Source organism: Cottoperca gobio, chromosome 1 (assembly GCF_900634415.1).
Source record: "Cottoperca gobio chromosome 1, fCotGob3.1, whole genome shotgun sequence".
NCBI classification, from domain to species: Eukaryota; Metazoa; Chordata; class Actinopteri; order Perciformes; family Bovichtidae; genus Cottoperca; species Cottoperca gobio.
The window spans coordinates 7,215,893-7,238,960 of record NC_041355.1 but is presented as its reverse complement, the minus strand read 5'-3'; the positions used below and the strand labels follow the sequence as shown (position 1 = coordinate 7,238,960).

General features: G+C 41.6%; 1 protein-coding gene across 1 annotated transcript in view; it reads right to left on the bottom strand.

Moving 5' to 3' along the window:
* Positions 1–1,438: 1,438 nt before the first annotated feature.
* LOC115007219 (protein sidekick-1-like) overlaps positions 1,439–23,068 on the bottom strand; it is a 206,845-nt gene continuing 185,215 nt past the window's right edge. Inside the window, exons 28-38 of the mRNA XM_029429988.1 lie at positions 22,671–22,857; positions 21,793–21,891; positions 18,784–18,978; positions 8,926–9,127; positions 5,383–5,486; positions 5,172–5,242; positions 4,260–4,398; positions 2,976–3,032; positions 2,769–2,870; positions 1,683–1,798; positions 1,439–1,447 (exon numbers count right to left, since the gene is read on the bottom strand). Of these exons, the coding sequence (XP_029285848.1) occupies positions 1,439–1,447; positions 1,683–1,798; positions 2,769–2,870; positions 2,976–3,032; positions 4,260–4,398; positions 5,172–5,242; positions 5,383–5,486; positions 8,926–9,127; positions 18,784–18,978; positions 21,793–21,891; positions 22,671–22,857 (1,281 nt within the window). The remainder of the gene's footprint in view (positions 1,448–1,682; positions 1,799–2,768; positions 2,871–2,975; positions 3,033–4,259; positions 4,399–5,171; positions 5,243–5,382; positions 5,487–8,925; positions 9,128–18,783; positions 18,979–21,792; positions 21,892–22,670; positions 22,858–23,068) is intronic.

Genomic DNA, 23,068 nt, shown 5'->3' with positions numbered 1-23,068 from the left:
TGTGGTCATTAAGATGGATACAAAGTGAGAAACTGGCAGATATTGATATAATATTATTGATTTGAACAACATGCAGCAGTGCAATATCTTCTATTTAGTTTCCTTACCGTTACTGTATGCTGTCCTCTATATCGTAATAAATATGGCGTCAGTGTGACAGAAAATACACGAGACCTTTAATGGGACCTAACATTCATCAGGAATGTTTTTATTCGGATCTTTGGCAGCAATCGATTGGATCAGTGATTTATTCAAGTCATTCAAGTAACATTTCAACATAAACTATCTGTACATTGTGTTTTTTTAAAAAGTAAAACAAAAGTCAAGAGCTACTTTCTGTTAAGGGGTCCATTTTGTTATTATTCCTAACAGACGGCACCACATAAGCTATTTTTACAGCTTCCAAACTTGGAAGTAGCAGCTTATGAGTAGCACTTGAGGGCAGCATTATACCGTCTGTCTTTCCACACGCTCTTACAATAATGAGATACAAAATAGCTCATCCTCTCCTCTATTTAAAATCAAAATGTATTACCTTCTGCATAATCAGCGACATTTCTCGTGATAGTTTATTCGAATGGCTTAGTGAACGTACAGGCCATTCTGTAATCCACTTGTTATTTTTGAGTAGAGGATCTATTGTGGTATTTGGTAAGGGTGTGAGACCATCAGGATTATCCCCAAAAAAACAATTTGAAGCTGTGATGAGTGAACATGATTATGGTATGATTTGATGAGATCAAGAATCTTAAATGGATTTTCCAACCATCTTTTTTAGTTAAAAAGTTGATTTAAGATCTTAAGTCTTGATGGAAAAATAGCGTCTGGATGTTTGTTTGGCAAAGCAGGAAACACTTCATCACTTTCAGCTTTTTGTGTGTGCGTCTGCAGCACTTCCATTAGAAATGACTGACCTATCTCGGCAGGAATAGCATGATGGATTATATTTATGAAGTTGATACTACAAGGAAAATGTGCAGTTTTGGAGGGATTCACTCAAAAATATCAATGAGTTATTTGTGGAAATGTGCCCACAAATCTTGATAACGAGCAACCTTTTCCATTACCTGTTACCCATCATGCTCAGTGTGTTCTCCAGAGCAGTTCAGTAAACTTCAACTGTTGAATAAAATACACTGTTTCAATGAAGTTTACCTTCAACCCTACCTGCCATCTGTGCTGCTCAGTGTTAACAGAAGTCAGAACCTATAAATTCATTAAACATTCTTTCTTTGCTCTATTTCTCTCTTCTTAATCTCGTTAACCTCCTCTGCCTCCCTTCCCTGTGTCCATCCGTCTCCGGTAGCTTAAACGTATTCCCTCGGTCCTCTCCTCTAATCAGGATTCTACAGGGATCACTTGCTCATCTCATTTCTTCACTCTGCAAATATTACATTCCCTTCGTTTTTTCTCCATTCCCCCTCCACTCCGGCAAAAATCAATGTGTCTAAAGCAGGACAGATAACCTTGTGTTTGAAGTAGTAAGAGTGAGGCGGGTGGGGCAGGGGAGAGACAGAGGAGTGATATTGAAACCATTAAAGGATATTTAGATTCTTCCTCTAACTTAATGCTCCCTCTCTTATTATAGCACAGGTGAAGGTGCAGCAGAGCATATATGTGTTTGGATCTTTTCCCGTCTTGTGTGTGTGTCTGGCACAAGGAAATCTTGGTGTGCGTGTCACCTTGTATCCTTGGATGAGTCCATTCTGGGTCTCGAGGGGGGGTGTGTCCCAAGTCACCTCCAGGATGGAGGGAGACACAGCTGACACTCTGATAGACTGAGGGGCCACCGATGGAGCTGTAGGAGGCGAGGTGTTTAGTTAGACAGATACTCTGTGTGTGTGTGGGTGTGTGTGTGTGTGTGTGTGTGTGTGTGTGTGTGTGTGTGTGTGTGTGTGTGTGTGCAGCTAGGTGTTGGAGTGGGAAGTTAGGGAAGACATGTTCTACCCTTCCAATTAGAATAGGCCTAAGGGCAGTACCTTGTTACTCCACTGTACCACACATATGCATGAACACTCAGCAGTGTGCACCTGAGGCTAGAGAAAAGGCCATATCACCCCATTTCATCATCCCCCTCCAGCCTTTTTCTGCCTTCCCCTGCTTATCCTCACCTCTCGCTCATCTGCATGTGATATGTATGGCCTACACGCACACACTGCACACTACACACACCCCTTGAATAGGAATGCAGCTTTGGTCTGATTGAGGGAGTGTGAGATTGTGTGGGAAATTGCAAAAACGTGTTGTGTTAATATCATAACGTGCAAATCTGTTCACCAACACTGACTTGTGTGTGTGTGTGTGTGTGTGTGTGAAGTTAAACAGGGGTTGGGCCATCACTACAAAATAGACTTTGTGCAGCTCTTGATTTTAGATGAGTCAGGATGTTTGCACGTACACACACACGCGAGCACGCACCTGTGATGCGTTGTATGATGAAATGAGTTTGTAACTTGGAGAACAAAGTACATGTACGGACAAAATTAGCCTATTAAAAAAAAAGATATCCTGAGAATTAAGTATGAATTAAAAGAAGAAGAAGGATCTTTATCCTCCACTGTAACTGATATAAAAAGAGCAACAATCTAAATGTTCCTTTATGTACCCAAAATGCAACATTCTTACATAGCAATGTTGCATTGTTGAACACAGGGGAAAGAAGAAGCTAGACATTCAAGAACAAAACAGCTTTTCTGGCGTTATACCCTACAAGTGTAAACATTCAGAAACATTCAGTGCAAATCACCAGTCCTTTTGTTTCCACCTACCTGCCTCTCCGACAGACACCTCGACTGGGGTGGAGGGTGGACTCTCTCCGATGATGTTGTAGCTTGTCATAACAATCTGGTAGCGTTTGAACTTCTTTAGTTCTACAAAGAAAAGAAAATACTTATATATATATACATATACTTACTAAACTAAATCTAAAACATAAAGATCCCAGGAGCTTTACTTCCAAGTTTCATCTTACTTACGTGTCAACTCAAACTCTGTTAGCGAGGCACTGCTGACGGTCTTGAAGGTGCTCTTGGCTTGAGTGAGAGAAAGATGGAGGAGGACATCAGTAAATGTTTGAAGTTTAATTATAATGCCATTCAATAAAATAACTGTGTTCAAGAGGAAAATGTTTGAAAGACTTTTATGTTTTATAAGCCCTTATCATGCTTTCAATACATAATAATAATAATAAATTGTATTTATAATCTATATTACAACCACATTATGGAGCTTTGGTTAGCTTCAAGTGGCAATAGGCAAGTGTTTTGCTTTAACGTATCATTATGAAGTCGATGTTGATTGCACAATGTAATGGCTATAGATAATGACACCATCTGAATTGAGATTGGGTTCCTGTAAACCCCGCTGTCGCTCTATAATTCTGTCTGCCATCGTGTGTGAGCTCCCGGGGAAATGCAGGCTTGATTTACGGCACAAAGCTGTGGAAAACAAAATGTCCTATGCACTGTTGCCAACTTTTTTCCAATGAGAGTAGCTAGCTCATTTGCATATTGGTGACATCATCGTGCATTCATTTGCATAAAGCTTAGTGGTTGTATCGCATGCGTTGAGGGAGAGGGAGAAGCCTTGAGCTGTGCGCTAAAGAGCCCTGGACTGCATTGGGAATGAATTACACTATAATTCTTTAAAATATATTTCTTGCCTTTTCCCTGAGGGTCTAAATGAGTTGCTAAATGTTTCGTTAGTAGAAGGCTCTGAGGAAAACGGAAAGTGATCAGATTGACTTTGCAATAGTGGTGCAATCAATAGGGACTTTAAGCAGCGATGGTTGAAAAGACAACTACAGTGTTCAACAGTCATTCTGACGGTTTGTCGAGTAGTGAAAATCAATATCACTAAGCATTGAATCTTACAACGACTACTCGGTGTAGTCTTCTTAGACGCTGGCGATGAATGACAAGTCTGTGACCTAACAGGAAAATCTGTCAAATTAGCAAGTATCTTTAACAAATATACTCCGAATTGAATAAAAATGAAATGACAGCGAGTTATTAGAAATGACAGTTGAAGTGTCTATTGTCACTTTAATTAGCTGACTAGTAGCCCTGCATTTGTCTACTTCTGCATGCAATCAAGAACCAAAAGATTAAAATGAATACTAAGCATTTTAAGTACCGGTAATAACAATGACACTTTCATCATGTGCTGCACAAGGACAGTAAAGTCTGGCAGACTTAACAACAGCAACTAAGTGGGAGTGGGGCTTAGCGAACAGTTCAGTGTGTATCAGTACTACTCACTTGTAATGAGGGCACTTGTGGTGTTGTTTTTGGTTGCCTGGACTTCAGCTTCAGCGAAAGTGGAAATGTTTACTTGGAGCTCTCTATAATACAGCCGGTATCCAGTCAACACCCCGTTAAGACTGATGTCATTAGGTCTCTGAAAAACACATGGACACACAGGCACATGTAAAGAAGTGTTAGTGCTCCATTCCTCAAAAAGAAAGAATTCTGTACTGTGCTCATTTTCATTGTCTTGGTGTAGTGGGGTGACTGACAGGACGAAGGGAGGCTGGCAGAGCAGTATTTTATAAGCAGAGTCCACTTTAAAGCGCTGGTGGATTGGTCTGGCTATAACCCGCACAGACAAAGTGAAGCTTCAGTGGTTTTGGCACTCTTGTAAAGGATGATGAAATTGCTGGTGACTTTGTTTTTCATTGCCCCCTTCTGCCCCGGCACAAGGCTAGAAGGAGTGAGAGAAGACACTTCCAAACAGAAGAGGAACAGTGACAAGCAGTGAAGTAGCCAGGCTGTATTTACTGTGTTTTCCCATGTCACAGTTGATCTACAACCACTCTCTTCCTCTCTTTTTCCTCTATTGTTGGACTTTGTAGATGTTTGCTTCTCTTGCCCTCTAACATCTCTCCTGCTGGTATGACCTCATTAAGAGTTTGAACATGTCTCTCCCCCAGCAAGAACAGCCTGTCCCTCCGTCTGTCTGTCCCTCCCTCTTGACATCCTCCAATCTTCCTGTGCTGCCCTCTGACCTTTCCGTTTCAACAAATAATCGTAATTGCATCCACACACAAACACCGCATACAGTAAGTCTGCAGGGGTCTCTTTCTCCAAATAGGTGATTAACCTGCACTCACACTTGTGTTGTCTATGTACTGTATGTGTATCTCAGGGATGTATTAGAAAGTCTAAAAATACCTTCCACTGAACCAAGACTGAGGTAGTGGTAGTTGGTTTCACTGCGAGGATCACTGGAGGCTCCTCAGGGACTGGAAAGAAAACAGAGAACGAGAGTGAGGAAGAAAAAGACATACAGACAAACATACTGTTCATCCTATTACAGTCCTTCTTTCTTATGTTCATCCTTGTCTTCCTCCTTCTTCCCTCCCCAGTGTTCCCAGTCTCTCACCATCCTGCAGAGTTGTAACAGCCTCCGTCTCTTTGCTGAGGACACTGTCTCCTATATCGTTGGTGGCCAGCATCCGAAACTTGTATGATGTAAAGGGCTTCAGCCTGTACACACAAACACGGACAGATACATTATGTACAGATGGATGCAAAAAAAGCTAATAAATATCTCCATCACTCACATGCTATTGATTTTAGCCTCACACCTCTCTCTCTCTCTTTTTCCCAAATATCGATCTATTTTTTTCTCTCGGTTTGCACAAGAAGTCTTGTCGCCCGAGGAAATTTGCATTCATTAATTTAGAAAATGAATGCAATTACATTTACATTTTAATTCAAAGATATATTTTTGGAGAGAATTCAGTAACACAAACTGGTTCCTTTGAATTGAAAGGCTGATGGGTTTGTTGCTCCATGATCCTCATGTAAGATTTACAATATGTTTTCAATCTCATTTTCTTACCAAACCAATTGAAGCATGCATTTCATTTGTTATTCAGCCAATAAAAGCACAGCATCACAGTTAACACTTGTGTTTTTCTTTTTACTTGAAAGATGTGACATGGTGATTCTTCGTGTCGGCGTAACGCCTGGGCTCTTATTGTTTCACAGTTTATATTTGGACTGTTTTAGCTCATCAAGCACCGGTAAAGAGCTTTGAATGGTGAAAGGTGCCAACTGCATAAAGTTTGATTTGATTAGTACAGTAATATAAGTAGATAAGATACATAAAGTAGATGCGACGGTGCCTCCTTGATGGATTAACCTGTGTTCTTGTTGAGTACTGTTATAGACGTTGGCAGGAAAGAAAGCTTGTGGCGGTTTGTAATGTTTACCTGAAGCTAACAGTTCATATTTGGGACACAAAATGTGTCACGATAAATACCAAAGCATTAAAGTAGTCGATAGAATCTTTATTGAAAACAAACACAGATATTTACATTGCTCTTTTGGTGAGAAATCTGAAGTGAAAACTAAAATGTAAAACACGTAAAACGTTTGTAAAGTCTTCCATTGCATTGCTTGCATCAGCGTGTGGTTTGTTCTCCTCTTATCACAAACACACAGACGCATTAATGCAAAATACAAACCAGACAATGACCCGCTCATTAAAACATTGCTCTACAGCACCACAAGTGGTCAAAACCTCCACTGGATAACTACAATAATTTGGGAATATCTTCTCCCCCTCTTACAGACACAATTCTGCTCTTTCAGTGGCCTTTGAAGAGCAGACATGGTCCTGAATAATAATTATCTTACACCTTTGATAATTGTCTCCCCTGCCAAAGAATTTCTGCTGCCATACTACCACGAAATCTCTCTACATTTCTCCTCTGTGCAAGGTGATTGCATTAATAAGCACAGAATAACAATTTACATCAGTCATTTTGAAAACACTTTACTCTAGAGCCACTTACAATCAGCTGAGGGAACAGGCACCCATTGTAAGGAGCCAGCTGAACAAGAGTAAGGTGCCTTATAGCATGCTAATAGATTAAATGTACCCTCTCCTGCACACCGTGGGAAATTGATTAAAATGTTTAAAGGACAGTCGGTGGCAAAACAGTCATTTCCCTTACCTTTAATTGGTCTAGCCTAATTATTAACAAGTGTTAACAGGTACAATTTAATAATTTGTAGCAAGACCCCCCCCCCCCCCCCCTCTTTATCACTGCTCACACGTTTACCTGCAAGGTCCTCTAGACTATATTTACACAGCGCCTAGGAGACTTCAGAGGACCAGCTAGAAGTTCAGCAGGCAGACAGGAGAACTGCTCAAATGTCCTCTTGTATAATAATAAGTCCCAATAAGGGACAAGAAAAGGCCCTATGGGTTTGTGGGTGTCGTAGGAATAAGACATCAAAGGCACCAAGCGCAAAGAGGGTGGGGCACCAACAGCACTGTGACAACGTTAAGGACAGTGTTTGGAAGTGTGTGTGTGTGTACCATACATGTGTGTCTATGTTTGCATCGGCCTGGGGGACTTCGATGTTTTGGTTCCAAAGATGTCTCGTTGGAAAACAACAATTAAGGTTTGGATAACAAGTAAGCGTGAGTGTGAGCGTGTGTGGAGATGTAAACTAATTCCTCCATCCGGCGCTGTAATTAGAGCATTCAGTGTTTCAGAATGAGCATCATGGCATCAAAACAACAACAGCAGCAGCAGCAGCAGCACCATCATGGCAGAGAGACTCTCCCTGAGGCAGGTTGAAACAGGCTGGTGCATACACACTGAGAGAGAACGCTCTCCAGCATCTCAAGGAGCTCTGTGATAGCTCGCAAAGGAGCGCACACCAACAGTCACACACACACACACACGATACACAAGTAAAGCCTTATCATAGTTCTGCTACTTTGGCTTTTAGGGAAGTTGGAGCAGCCATCAAGTCTGACCACCATCACCTGCTGCCATAATGACTGTCTCACCGGGGAGAAGAGGGTGGAGGGATAAAGAGAGGGACGGAAAAGGAAGACATGGAGCCCTCTCCTGCCAGGGATTAGTGCATGTGAACGAAGAAAATAATACACAATTTAGGGTTTTTGAAAGCACTGGCTACTGATGGGTGGAGGGAGGGAGGGAGGGAGGGAGGGAGGGAGGGAGGTGGTGACTAGAAGAGGGATGGTAAAAACGTTTGTGGTAAGAGACTATGGACAAACGACACCCAAACTTGAAAGCGTGAGGACAGAGTGAGAAAAACACTTCTTAAGAGAAACAGAAAAAGAGCACTTCCTGCTGTTGCTGTGCGATTAGGTGACTGAGATCCTCCACATTTCTGCAGTGATTATGATTACTCTGCTCTCCTCCGTATTTTCTTTTGTGCTAAATAAATTAAAAACCTTCTGCTACTGTGTTCTAATTCTCTGTTGTTTGCTTTGAGAATTAACAGCAGCCCTCCACTCTCTGTCCACTCTTCTTCTCCCCTCGATGTACGAACATTACAAGATGTTTTAACGACTGCTCTAACTAATTCAAGTCCAGCAAGTCATGCCAAACTAATCTCCATGTTAGGGCTCTGTAAGGAAAGCAAAAAACAGTAATGTGAAGTTTTTATTCATGTTTTCTCCGAGGATGCTTGAGATGGCCTAATTCACTATTAGGTAGCCCCTAACTCTCCTTGGATACGGTTGCTATGCCTGTCAAGCTTTCCGTTCTTACACAGCAGTTTCACGGTGGCACGGTGGCACACCTGCAATTCTTTGTCATTTTTGGATTTCAGACAACGGTAGACAAACGACGACCGTATGTAGTAAGGTAGTTGGCAAGTACTGATGATTTTTGCAGCTTATGTTAGAGCAGAAATACTATTTAATCAATTTCACTTTCGTATGTGTTTAGTTTCAGAAACACTAAAAAACACACCACACTCCAAACTCTTCAAATATGGAGTCTATAAAGCATAAAGCATTGACAGGCCTGCCGCACAACTACAATTACTACTCTGTCGCCTTACAGGCAGATATGTCTGTGTATGTGTGTGTGTGTGTGTGTGTGTGTGTGTGTGTGTGTGTGTGTGACTGCATATATGTGCACATGTGTACCTGTCAGCGGTCCAGGTGGTCACGTTGTGTGGGATGTCAGCAGTGTGTGTGTTCCAGTCTCCATTGGGCAGCTCTTTGACCTGCAGAGTGAAGTACCTCAGCGGGGAGGAACCTGAGCCACCCGTCACCCAGTGAAGGCGGAGATGGCGAGATTCAACCCCGTCCTGAGGAACAGCCAACTTCCTGGGTGGCTGGGGACGCTCTGTGTATGTGGAAACAAGGGAGAAAGAGTCAGATGAGAAATGGGTAGGGAGAAAAAGGATAAGAAAGGGGGAATAGAGAGCAACACATTAAAAATACAAGAGCAATTTCATTTGAAACATTAATTCATACATAAACTCATGTCATTTAGTGGTTTAACATTGTGTGACTGTGTTACCACTGCGTACATCCATGTGTGTGTGTTTTTGTTCATCAGGGACAGGGAGACTTTGTGAACAGTTTATAGATATACTGTTAGGTCACAAATTACAGAGCACTGCAAGTCAAGAAGGTGCTCGATGCGAAAGAATAGAAAATTAAAGAAAGGTCAAAACATCTAGTACGCACTTATCTCTATCAAATGTGTTCGCCACAGAGATAAACACACAAGCCTCCAGAACAGCTTTGATGCTCTTATTTTAACTGTAATAGTGATATAATGTGTGTGCGTGTGTGTGTGGGGGGGAGACACTGCAGTGAGAGGACAGGCTAGAGACGGCATAGCTTCTCTGAACAGCACAAATGTGTCTGAGGTTTTACAAATGGCCACATATTAGAGGTAGAACATATTTAGACTTGTAGACGGTACTGTGAGTCAGTTTCCATTTCAGTCTGACTTTGGGTGGAATTATTGGAACAGACAATTCATAGCCACCTGTGACGACCTTTCCTTTTATCTACTCTCCTGTCACAGTTATATATTACAGGGGGATACTTTCTATGTCTAAAGTCTTTGTCATACACACTTATACATGTAAGACGCCAACTAGACACCCTTTTTTCTAAAGTAGAAATCTCATATACATTTAAGAAATAAGCTGTAGGGCTCTCCGGTAGCTCAGCTGGTGGAGCGGGCACCTTATGTACAAAGACTGGGTCTTTGCCTTTGCTGCATGTCAATTCCTCTCTCTCTCTCTCCCCCCCTTTCCTCTCTATCTGCAGCTGTTCTGTATAATAAAGGACAAAGCCCCAAAACAAATCTAATAAAGACGAAGACATCAGTTACTTAAATGCATGTAAACGCGTATAGAGCCCTGTATAGAAACATCTGCATTAAATATGCTTCTCCACTCATTAATTGAGGTTTTTCCTTTAATCTGTAACTATACGTGATGAAATAAACTGTCAGCTGGACAAATTGAGACTATCATGGACCATATGCTGTATATACCTTCTAACACAGGACAAGGGCAGCCTACATTTACATCACATATGCATCAGTGCGACTGTGCATGCATACATGTGTTTAAATGAAACCACCATACTCTACCACTGCACGCATCAAAGAAACAATTTCTCAACAGATTGCCGGTGTGTGTTTTCGTATTTGTCTGTTCTTTGCTATTCAATTAAGAGATAAAAGATGACTCTGGATTCGTGTCCTTTGGTACAAATGTTTGGCACAGCTGTGTGGATTAGTCAGATGTGTGTCACACATGCAACATCGCACGCAAACAAAACAAACAACACGCGGTTGGGCCGCATAACTGTTTTCATTTCAGGAGAATCAGTTTTATCGATTAGGTCTGTAAATTAAAGCATTATTGATTCTCTCTGAAGTTAAATTAATATCTGCATTTATATCTCAAACACTGCACAAGCACAGTCACTCACACACACACGCTCGTATACATGAGCAAAAACTTACAGATGATTTGTGTTTGCACTTGGTACAAAGTACATGTGTGTCAGTCTGGCTGGTACAGATAGTGGGGCCTTATGATTCAAAGTTCAATCACACAAGAATGATTCCTGTAATCGTGTTCAGCACTCATTCACTGCAGCTTATTTTCTATGATTCTTTTAAAACGATCTCCTTTTCCCTCTCATCGTCAGTCAGTGTAGCTCAGGACTCGCTCCAGTGCCGCTTCGCTATGAATTACACAAACGTGGCCGAAGCTACATACAACACCTCACGAGTAAAAAGGGTTTCCCTGTACAAAATCCATCTTAAAAACGCAAACATACATACAATGGCACTCTTGCTTAGCGGTGAACAACAGAGACGGATGAACTGGCTTCTCAGCTGAGCGTAGAGCCATTTACACACGCATGCTTGTACGCACACGTGGAACACTCAAACACACACACTTAAAATTGTAAAAAATGAAACTTCAACAGAAGAAAGATGAAATGCGCGGGGTTCGGCTCAGTGCAAGCATTATGGCTTGGGAGGCTGTGGTATAAGGAGCGCTGACAACAGGAAGTAGACGGTAAAAAAACATGGTTTTCATATATTCCGACCCCAACCCCAAACATCACATGTCGCTCTTAGAACCACACAACACTCTCACTGAGAATGCCTTAACTTCTGAAGAACCCCCGCCCACGCTCGTTCTCCGTCCTTCATCATGTTCAAAAAATGGTGATTATTGATTGTTTTCTTTTCTTCTTCTCTCCTGTGTGGTAGTGTTTATTAAAGCTGACAGCTCTGTGTTTGTGTACATGAAGCAGTCTGTCAACAAAAGCTGCTCGCTTCTGTGCCGTCTCTTAATGATGCTCCTCAACCGTGAAGTTCCTCTCTCCCCGGTGGGAGATACTAAGATGGCGCATCAGGGAGTGCATGCGTGTGTATTTGTGCACTTATGTGTAAATACAGAAAACAGAAAAGAAGCATTGTGCAGAAATTCCACGTTCCCGAGGTCGAATCTCTCCTTGACATTTACACAACCAGACTCATGTAGTCGCAGCTCTCGTTGGAGTCTCTGGAATAGGCATGAATATCTGGTGGTGAGTGTGTGTGTGTGTGTGTGTGTGTGTGTGTGGAAATGAGAACAGTAACTGTGTGTGTGGGCACAGTGACACAGAGGCGTAACAGAGTAGGAGAGCAACACACACACTCGTCGACACAGTGAGGATCTTTGTGAATGAGGGGAGAAGGCGAGTGAGAAGTGTAGCTTTAGTTCTTTGGGGCATGAAGGGCTGCTTCGTCACCAGTCCGTCCCACGTCTCCTCACCTCGTTCTCCCCTCTACTCCGAAGCTGCCGGCTCTGTCCCCTTTAGTCCAAACACACACCGGGCCCCCTCCTTCATTTTGTGTACGTGTGTGTGTATCATTTTGTGCAGTTTTTGTCTCTAGAGTCAAACGAATGAGGAAAATCCCGTCACAGGGGTGCGTGACCCTGGGGGCGGGTTGGTGTTGGGGTTGACGTGCGTGAGCGCAGGCTGCCCCGTGGGTGTGTACGCGCCGCCTGTGCTGTGCTGCGTGACCACGGTCTGGTAGTACGGCTCTGTGTCTGCAGTGGCGCACTCCTCGTAGCCAAAAGGAGTGCCGATCGGTTTAAGGCTTTTGGGCTGCCGCTTCCAGGAGTTATAGTAGGTGGGATCGCTCATGTAGTGGTTGACGAAGGAGTGCTTGGGCTGCTCGTCCTCGTAGTCGCTGTCTGTTAACTACAAAACCAACACAAACAAACAGCAGGAAGTCAGCGTTGACCTAGTTCCACTTAGATTATTGCAGAAAAGAAGCTCTGTGGCAAACACACATTTACTCACAGAAGCATCTTAACACCACTTTTTGACTTTTAAAGCATAAATGCAAAGTAGTAAAAAGCTAGACTATAAACAAACTACATTACGGTCGCATGATGGTGATGATCGCGGTGGTGATGGCCTAGTGGTCTAGATGGCCCCTGAGCAAGGGGCACGATGCTCCAGGGGGGTCTGTCCCTCTAGTCAGCTAACTTATTTCTGGGTTTTAGGACTCATTCCTGCAGCACTCTATTGCCCCGTGTTCTTAGATTATCTGTTGTAGTTTCTGTCTTTGTTTGACATTAGAAAGACGGCACACTTGGGGAAAGGTTGTAGTTGAACCGAAGGCACTGAGATAACTTGGTATACTTCTTAGATGTTGCTTCTAAGCCAGTGTCAGCGGCCCGTTGGTGGGAACAGCATGTTGAGTCGGTGGAGACAGAAGGTTGGAGACAGCTCAGTGACTTTTAGCCATTTAGTTTATTCTCTCTTTACTTTTCACCTTTTCATTTCTTCTTCCACAAGCAAGACCCCATGCTGACAACTGACAGCACAAATAACTCAATTTCTACCTTCAAAGAACTTTCTATTCAAAAATTCACAACAAGACGAGATTGTTTAATCAGCTTTCACGGTGGCGTGGAAATCGTAGGCTGTACATATGTTTAAATGAAACCAGACATCTAACCACTGCAGCATCAAAGAAACAATTTCTCAACAGATTGCCGGTGTGTGTGTTCGTATTTGTCTGTGTCTTTGCTATTCAATTAAGAGATAAAAGATGACTCTGGGAGTCAGTGTCTTTGTACAACTGTGTTGGCACAAGCTGTGTGATTAGTCGATGTGTGTACACACATGCACGCACGCAAACAAACAAACAACACGCGGTTGGGCGGCATAACTGTTTCATTTCAGGAGAATCAGTTTATCGATTAGGTCTGGAAATTAAAGCATTATTGATTCTCTCTGAAGTTAAATTAATCTGCATTTATATTCTCAAACACATGCACAAGCACAGTCACTCACACACACACGCTCGCCTTTCCTTCATTCATCCTTATCACAAGTAATTTAAGTCAAATCTGTTCGACTCCCTTCTCCCCCTCGCGCCCTTATTCCTCAGTCCCTTTAAGATCGACTATTCTCTCCCTCTTTTGTTTCCCTGATAGCATCTGTGTCTCCCTGTCTGCTCCTCTTGTTCCGCTCCACAGTTAAGATCATGTTCTGATAATAAACTCATAATTGTCAGAGCAAGTGCTGCCCTTTCAGCACTTACACAACTGTTTACTGCTATGCAAGGGAGAGGAGAGGAGTGCGGTGGAAATGAAGGGTACAAGAAAGAAGATATGGTGTCGAGAGGAGGGAAAATATATACGGTCGTAAAGAGGTTGACTTCTGCTAAATATGCAACTGTATGTTGTCCATTACCTTCAACAAGTCCATCTGTTATCACCCTCTTGGAGACAAACACCAGCAGAGATAAATCTCTCTTGAGGGAATTGTTTTCATTCATGCACATGCACAAAGCTTGATACACACATTCACACTCACACACTCAAAAAGCCAATTTTCTTTTTCTGGGGATTAAGTTGGTCTCCTCTGCCTCATCAGAAAGAAATCTCTATTAGGCTATTCTGTCTATCTCACAGTGAGAAAGGGCCATTATGTTACTGAAGTGGAACAGGGAACCACGGATTTCAATTCTTAAGAAAGAAATCCTGATAATGATGCTGCAGATGCTATGATATCTGATTCAATTAAAAGGCACTACAAGAGCTGATAGCTCCAAATAGGATATCTGACATCATGATTCTACGTTTTCATAAAAAATTAAATTCACGGTCACTTTTTAATATAAGGATCTTTGTGGCATTTTCGATGCTTTACTAGACATAGACGGCGCAGGCTGACAGAGAAAAGTGGAGAGAGAGATCAGGGATGACATATATCAAAGGCTGAGAGCCACATTCAAACCAAAGTTATTCAAGCGTTAGTCTTCTGAGACACCAGAACCACTATAACTTCATCTTCAAAGTGATATTTCACTTCGCTGGAATAGTTCTCGGTCAAACTTCAACATCACCTTGCACTTAAACCTTTCCTCCACGTCTTCATCAACTGATTATTTTACCACCTGCTCACGGGATGATAAACTAATGCAACCTATGTTTGTAAAATGTTGGTACACATGTGATTTTTATAAAGAATTTTAAGATATATTAAAACAATACAGTGTGCTTTATTTAAATGTAACTTATTTAGAGCGTTTTGGTTCACTCTCACCAGCATAGTGTTCTAAAGACCAACGTACGCTACCTTTACAGCAACAAACTGCAGACTTTAGCAACTAGCTGGTGACACAGTTGATTATTTAGTAGCCAAGAGACCAAAAACAAAGCTAAAAGCTGAGTAAATATTGGTCCTAAATTCCTCAGGCGGACACAAACACGACTCCACGATGTTAATGTTTCTCCATAACTGCTTGATGTGTAAATATGTAACCGTTTGCTAACAACATCAACATGATCTGGTAATAACACATCAGTGTCACGGTGTCCATATCACCTAACCCCAAGTGGCCAGAAGAAGAAAAAGAAATCAGTTAATGCAGTTTTTAAACATTTATTTAGAAGATAATACTAGATCTCCTGCCACTATTGTTTTGAAGCAGCATCTTAGGATGAAAATGTAATCTTCCTCAGTACTGAGTCTACACTGGAAACAGTCACAGGCTTCTCTCGCTCACAGAGGACAAACACTGTCGTATAAAACGTGTTGTCATGTAACAACACTGACTCAGCCTGTAGCTGTAACACTGATATGAGTTGATGTACTGCTTATGTGTGATGGATCTGCAGTATTGACTTTTATGACTTGTACCTTCAGCTACACTTAAACAATGTGGTACGTTCGATGAGACGGAAGCTTTACAGTTTACCGACCTGTTGGGCTGTATAACATCCTCGTAAACATAGAGGGTGTTCTCCTGTTTTTTAACACACAATGCTAATTGTTTAGAGGGGAAAAAAAGGTAGGCAGGCATATGTTAATATTTCTTTATCAACTTAAAACCTGAGTGGGAAACTCCTGTCATTTTGCCTTGCTTCACACACCACTGTCTGCAACACATTCTTAGTTGTTCGTGTCTTCTTGTTAATTTGAATTTAAAACTAATTCACTAAGTTCAAGTCATTTAAAAAAACATGAGTCTTTACAAGTTTATTCCTGAGTATTTGCTTACTTTATTATTTACTGTCGTTTGTTGCCTCGCTAAAGATGACACGCTCTGCCAATTTATTTTAATTTCAGTCTCTGAAATATTTAGAATAATAGTCAGATTTGGATTATTATGATCGGTCAAATGCTCCTTTCTAATATTTGTGTAAATTGTACCCATTGGAGAGATGCTAGAGAGTATAGTAGGACACGCTGAACGTTCATTTGGCATCAGTTGAAATCCTCCTGCTTCATTCTGACTGAGCTGAAAGCAGTTGATTGAAGCAGAAGGAGAGAGAAGAAGAAGAAGAAGATGAAGAAGAAGAAGAAGAAGAAGAAGAAGAAGAAGAAGAAGAAGAAGTCTAGACAAGATGAGATAAAAGTGCACAACCTCTGAATCTGAAGTTGATAAAAACACTTTTTATTTATTTCTAAATTGAAGGAAAAAGAACTTCTCTGCTCACTGCTGGACTCTTTCAAAGTCAATTCCTTTCTGGACACTGAGTGTGTGTTGGAGGAAATACTTCTTCTGTTACAGGTCTTAGGAGAGTTACTGTCACTGCTCAGCCTCCATCATCTTGTCACAGTCATGGGCTGTCATACTCAGTATTTAAATTCCTGTTATTTTCAGTTTAAACCCTACGACGAGGCCACCAGTGACTGCTCATATTAGATGAAATTTTAAAGACAAATCAGCAACATTTATGTGTGATAAGAGACAAATGTATTATAATTGCATCGTGCTGATAGAACCACTGATGGATAGTAAGTAATTACTTTGGTCTAGAATCTAAGATTTATGGCTTTCAGATCATGATTTTTGGTCTGTGCTCTCTTTTTTGGCAAAAGCAAAAGACATACTGCCATTTCCACACACTGCCAGTCTCATTCTCTTTCTCACCTACTAACTGAACATTTGTCACCCTCCCACAGCAGCGCATGGTGCGATGTGTTGCAAGACAGTCGAGTGTAAAAGGCTGATAATTCTTGTTGTCTCGCTCAACAAGTATCAACAGACTGAAAGCCACAATTTTCAGCACCACTTTATTTGAAGGGGTGTGCGTAACACTGTCATGACCCGACACCTGTAAAACATGGAGGGGTCTTTATGAATGTTTATGATTCTTGTCATTAAGTGCCATTCAGTCCATTGTTATTTTTAACGAGGTCAGGGTTAATTGAAAAGGCCTGAATGTTTACGACATTCATAAAGAGTCCTGTAAATTCATAAAGTGACATGTCAGTCTTAAGCACACACCTTCAAATAAAGTCTTACACAATTTTCTTTGGTCTAATAATATACAATCTTTCATGATATTTCAACAAGTGGCTAGGTGGCTCGCTTTTTGAAATTGAATACTTTTGCACAGACCCCCCAGGCAGTTTCTGGCACTCTTGGCTCTTATTAAGCTCCTTCAAGAGGGCCTTCAATCAACTGGCGATTTCAATATCTACATTTGCTGCCAAGCCACTCGTCCTCCAATGGAGTTTCTAAATGTAATTTCTTTGTGTCCTCTATGTAAAATGTCCCACAGAAGGAAAAGGTCATACTTTTTTTAAAATCTTGTGCTAATGTTAAGTGCCAAGTTACAAGGGATTCTGCACGTCCAACCATAAACTACTTGTTGTTGAAGAAGTGATAATCTGCCCGAAGCTCTGTGAGGACTTCACATCGGCAGCAGCTCATTACACCCCTTTAGGTAGGGCAGCAGAGATCATTTTTTAAATGCTAAAACTTTCAGCTAACCTTTCCATACTCTTCCCGCACGGGCATTACTATAGGAAATGACAAAATATAATCTTTAACCATTTGGAAATGAATGTGAAAAGAGAGGACAGAACAACCACAAAGTGATTGTAGTTTTCTCCTGAAATAGACCTTCCTAATTGCAAACATTTTGAAAAGTGCAGGTAAAATTAATATCATCAATCAAGTCAGTCCTGCCTAAAATTGGCTCATTTACAGAGTTTTGTGTCTAATCTGGTTTATTTAAGACATTTTATTTCCTTATGCATCATTCTAATTGAATGTGAATCCCATTACAGATTATTACATTGCTTTGGTACAAATGCTACACGAGATACATGATACTTATATATCGTGGGGGTGCATGAAAAAGGCAAGTTTTACTCGTCATTAGTCAAAGCTACCAAGCTGACACCCTATTATTCTTCTTGAATTATCCAGCAATGTAGAAAAGTATATTTCTTTATAGACGCAAAATGAACAAACGTGTTATACTGGTTCCATTAAGTGTGATTAAATCATTTCAGAATTTAATCACACTGTTATCATTTCTACCTCTTTCAATATAAAGAGGGAGGAACTGATATTTCAAAAATACATTTTATTTTAATCTTCTGTGCCCCAGTGTGTACACACACTTGTGAGCTTTGTGTTTATTTTGTCTGCAATATACCCCATCAACTTCATAAATCCATGTAGGACTTTTTCACAGGTGACATTTTGACTCAGCGTAGCAGGGAAACTTTAAAATAACACGACGACTCGGCTTCCATTTAGACCTTTAGTCATTTATATCTGTTGCGGCTGCGACCTATGAAAGGTCTTGAATCCAATAAAAACCTTTAACTTTTAGGCTTTTCATGACTTAATAAGCAACAATATAAGAAAAACATCAGCAGGTATTATTTATTAAAAATGAGTTTTCATGTAGAGCTACATCCTCCACTGTAAATGATCTAAATGTCTGAAAGCCCTGATTGATACAGGGGATTAGTTTGAGAGTGGGGACTTTTATTCCATGCTGTCACTCTCTGTACTAACATTATTCAAATATGACGCATTGTGTGTAATTGTGTGTATTTTGTGCTATTTTAAAGTCTAATCTTCTTGCAATGTTGTATTTTTAATACTATTTTCAACACACTCAGCACCTCATGGTTTGTGGATCTGATCTGGGAGCAAACCAGACACTATGTAAAGCTAAAGTGTACGTCTGTGTCCTTTACCTCTGCGTTCAGTGGTAACAACCAGGGCTTCCTGCTCTTCTCCCCAGCCCACGGCGGTGCGAGCGGTGAGTCGGAACACGTAGGCCTGCTCAGAGGAAAGTCCTGTGACGGTGAACTGTCGAGCGTTGGAGCCCACCTCCACTGTGGTCCATCGCTGAGGGTCCCTGCTGTCCAAGCAGTATGAGATCTGGTATCCTAGTGAGCGGCAGACGGAAATACTTTACTGAGGAGGAAGACAGTTGAAATCTGGGTGAGAGTCTTATGTGGTTTCTTTTTGTGGCCTACTTTAGATCACAGAGCCCTCAGGAATCAAAGACAACACAATGTGAGATAGGAAAAAGCCTGAAAACCGCACAATGCCACCTACCACACAGCCGCATTTTCACACAGACACAAACAAACAAACACTTCTCTGCAGTTCCTGAAATGTCCATATTTGATCCATGCAGCTGCTGTGCTGTGAGTACCTTTGTATGTATGGAGTCCTTATACTCTGCATTTACCAAAAGCATATACAAAGTAATACTTCTGTCATTGAACATCTGTGTCACAGCTCATACACTGACATTCCCCTACACACGCACACACATTATAAAAACAAACAACGTCTCCTCTGTCGCCTTGACTGTCACACACACGGTGTCCACGGCTTGTGTCTGTTTCTCTGTCTCATGTGCAGTAGGCCATGTAATAACACTAACACCCTTCAACACATACACACGTACACTCAGACCACTGATCCCCAGCCAAGCTTTCACAGGCCACTCACAAAGGCTCACAATATGAAGATTGTATTGTACACCAAATACACACATCCACAAACACACACACACAAGTGTGCGGAGGTGATTGGTTCACAGTAAGACTGTCAGGATGGTAATCTGCTCAGAGGGGCCTAATCTGGTTGTGCGGGTGATAATCCCATCAGATGAGTCTGATTGTATATTAATGTGAACGCAGTGTGTGGAAGATTATTGGATAACAGCTAGATAATAAATCCTCTTGCCAATTGGGTCAGAGCACATCATTATGTTGTGTACTGAATATCGTTAGGACATCACCGCTATCAGATACAGGAGACTACATCTCCATTACATACACATACACAGTGAATGTGTCATGCTAGTGAAAGCCCTTTTCTGTTTTGAATTTAAAAGGTGTTACATGTAGTTTACAGTATATGTCATAGTTTACAGGGAAAGCAGTTCAGAGCTGCAGCAACTTCAGGTCGTTGCTATGTATTGTGATTCTATTTCCCTTCTTCTCTTCTATTTAACACCACATACAAACTGTATGTGGTGTTAAATCACATGCTTAATTTGACCATAGTTTTCACCATACCGAAGATCTATGGACAGTTTTCCACTTAGGCGCTGAGAAACCTCCGCGGACGTTATGTACAACTCATTTCTTTAGGCTTGTTAGTCTTTTCCCTACAAACCATGACTGAACGCTAAACAAAGGGAAAACCTTTGCAAGTCTAAATAAGGACTTTTCACTCTCATGATCTTATTGGATTGTTTTGTATTGCATTTATTATATTACATTTTCTCTTTATTAAGCCCTGAAGATGCACTAAATGCCGAGATTAGAAATGCATTAATTGAAGTAAGTGAGAATAATTATGACTTGATTTGCATTATTCATTTACTCCTGTGTTCACTGATACTTTCATTTGTGCTATTTTCTTAATGTTTTTCTTCTCGTGTACAAGAAAACAGTCACCCATCCATCCCTGATTAAATTGCTACACAAATAAATTGTTGGAATGGCATTTGGATATTTGAGTTTGTGACCTAATATGGGATGCAGTTTGGGGCTGTAATATACTGTTTTCTCCAAGAGGTCACATGAAAATAGAAATGCCTCACTGCCTTTTTAGCCAATTAGATGGTCCACCTTCTGTGGTCTTGTTTCTCCTCTGTCCACCTTCTGTGTCTGTCCCCTATGGGTTGAGATCCCAAGGAGAAATGAGGCAGCCATGAGCACTAAAGCAAGCAGTGCACGACAGTTATTTGTATCTGCATAAACACACACACACACCCCTCGTACCCAGCAAGGACACAGCAGGACGGCGCATTTGTGTGAGTCTCTGTGATCGAGGTAGAGATTTGCCCTCCCACTCATCCTTCTGTCACAGAGTGGTGTCGCACTAAATGTCCTCCCCCTTACATTACACTCACACATCACTCACACTGCCCTGCTTGACTCCCTCCCCCACTGAGAGGACAAATTCCACTCCTTTCTCCCCCTTGTGCAATACACACACACACCTGTCCCTCCTCTCACCTCCATACGTCTCCTCTCTCTTGTCTCTCCCCTTCTGTTCTCACAGTTTCCAGCTCAGCAGCGCTCACATTCCTCTCGCCTTCCTTCCTCTTCATTAATCTGTTCTCCCTGATTCACTCAGCATGCTGTGATTTGCAGTTTCAGAAACAAGTGAAGAGTGTGAATCTCGGTGTCTTTATATATGAGGCTATGTATGCATTAGGAAAGGGGTCTTGCTTCAGCAGCTATAATAGCCCTTTTCCCCAGTACAAGCTTCACTGACACACACACACACACACACACACACACACACACACACACACACACACACACACACACGTACGTAAACACCAACAAACATAGGTGGAGAGCAGAGAGAGCTGACCCTTGTTTGAAAGCTAAAAACAGAATCAGCTCTTTTCTATTTTATGGCTTTTACTTCCTTGCCTTGGAAGATCACAGCGGTATGTGTTTGTGTGTGTGTGTGTGTGTGTGTGTGTGTCTGTCTGTGTTTGTGTGTGCACAAATTTTAAACGGCTAACTCATTTCCTCTATAAGCCGAGCTCTGTCCTTCAGCAATTGAAAATAAATCTATTGTCATTACAAGCGTGAAAAAATGGATTATGATTTAAATGTTTCTCCAAAATATGTGGGTCCTCGTGTGTGTGTGTGTGTGTGTGTGTGTGTGTGTGTGTGTGTGTGTGTGTGTGTGTGTGTGTGTTTGTTTGTTTGTTATTGTACCTAATATGATGCCGTTGGGGTTCGTGGGTGGCTGCCAAACCACCCTAACTGATGACAACCGAACTTCTGGAAACACCATCCTGACAGGGGGACCTGGAACTGGAGAGAAAAATAGGGAAGGGAATTGGCAGCAGAATGAAACAGTAATAAGATATACAAAGAGCAGCAGCAAAACAAGCACAAAAGTAAGAGATTGTCTCAATATCAAGCACTTATACTGTAATAAGTAAGTATGAAGGCTAACAGATGTACGTGCATATGCTCTCCACACACACACACACACACACACACACACACACACACACACATACACACACACACACACACACAGTGTCTTATACATTTTTAAGAGGCACTTCTAAAAGACGCTAAATATAAAAATGTAATTTTCTCTCAACCTCACACTGCTCCTGATAAAAGTACATGTTCCACACCACCAAATACATGTCAGCTGTGAGCGTGTGTATACAGTATGTATGTGCGTGACTGACAGACAGGATGGAGGTTCATTATACATTGCGGGAATTGACTTCCCCGTTCGTGTTTCATCCTGAAATGAGAAAGACTTTTCAAACGTGACACTGTTTGATAGAGGATGAGTGTGTGTGTGTGAGCGTATGCGAGTCTTCCTCGATGTGTATTTTGGAGTGTGTTTGTGTTTTATTATTCAAGGAGACCAGACCGAATGCAGGCATTCATGTCATGGTTGTATCTGAGGAGATCTGCACACATGGCACACACTTACACAAATACACACATATACACAATGTGAAGAGGTGAAAAACAGCTACCAATGTGAGAGAAATGCAATAGGGCGGAACAAACTGCCGGTCAGGAAGGTCAGTGATCAGACCGAGACAGAAAGAGAGACATCCTACCATCTTCTCTGGTTCTGAGCAGTATGGGGTTGCTCTGTGGGCCGTCACCCATCCGTGTGTACGCCAGCACCTGCAGCACATACGCCATGTGTTTTTGGAGAGCGCCAAGGAGCAGCGTCACACTCCCCTCTCCTTCTGCCACCTGAACACTCGGGGGACCTTCTGCATCTTTCTCTCTGTACATCACCTGGACGCAGACAGGCATACATGTCAGACATCTCAATCACAAATATAGATTAAAAGTGAATAAACATGTAGAGTTAAATTCTGCATCCAACTGTTTTTAGTGTAAAATCGTTGTAAGGTAATATTATGTTCATACTGCCCCCAAGTTCAGTAGTTATTGCAGGTTTTAAAATAAGTCACAAATATATAGTTACATTTTTAAAGGAGGAAAG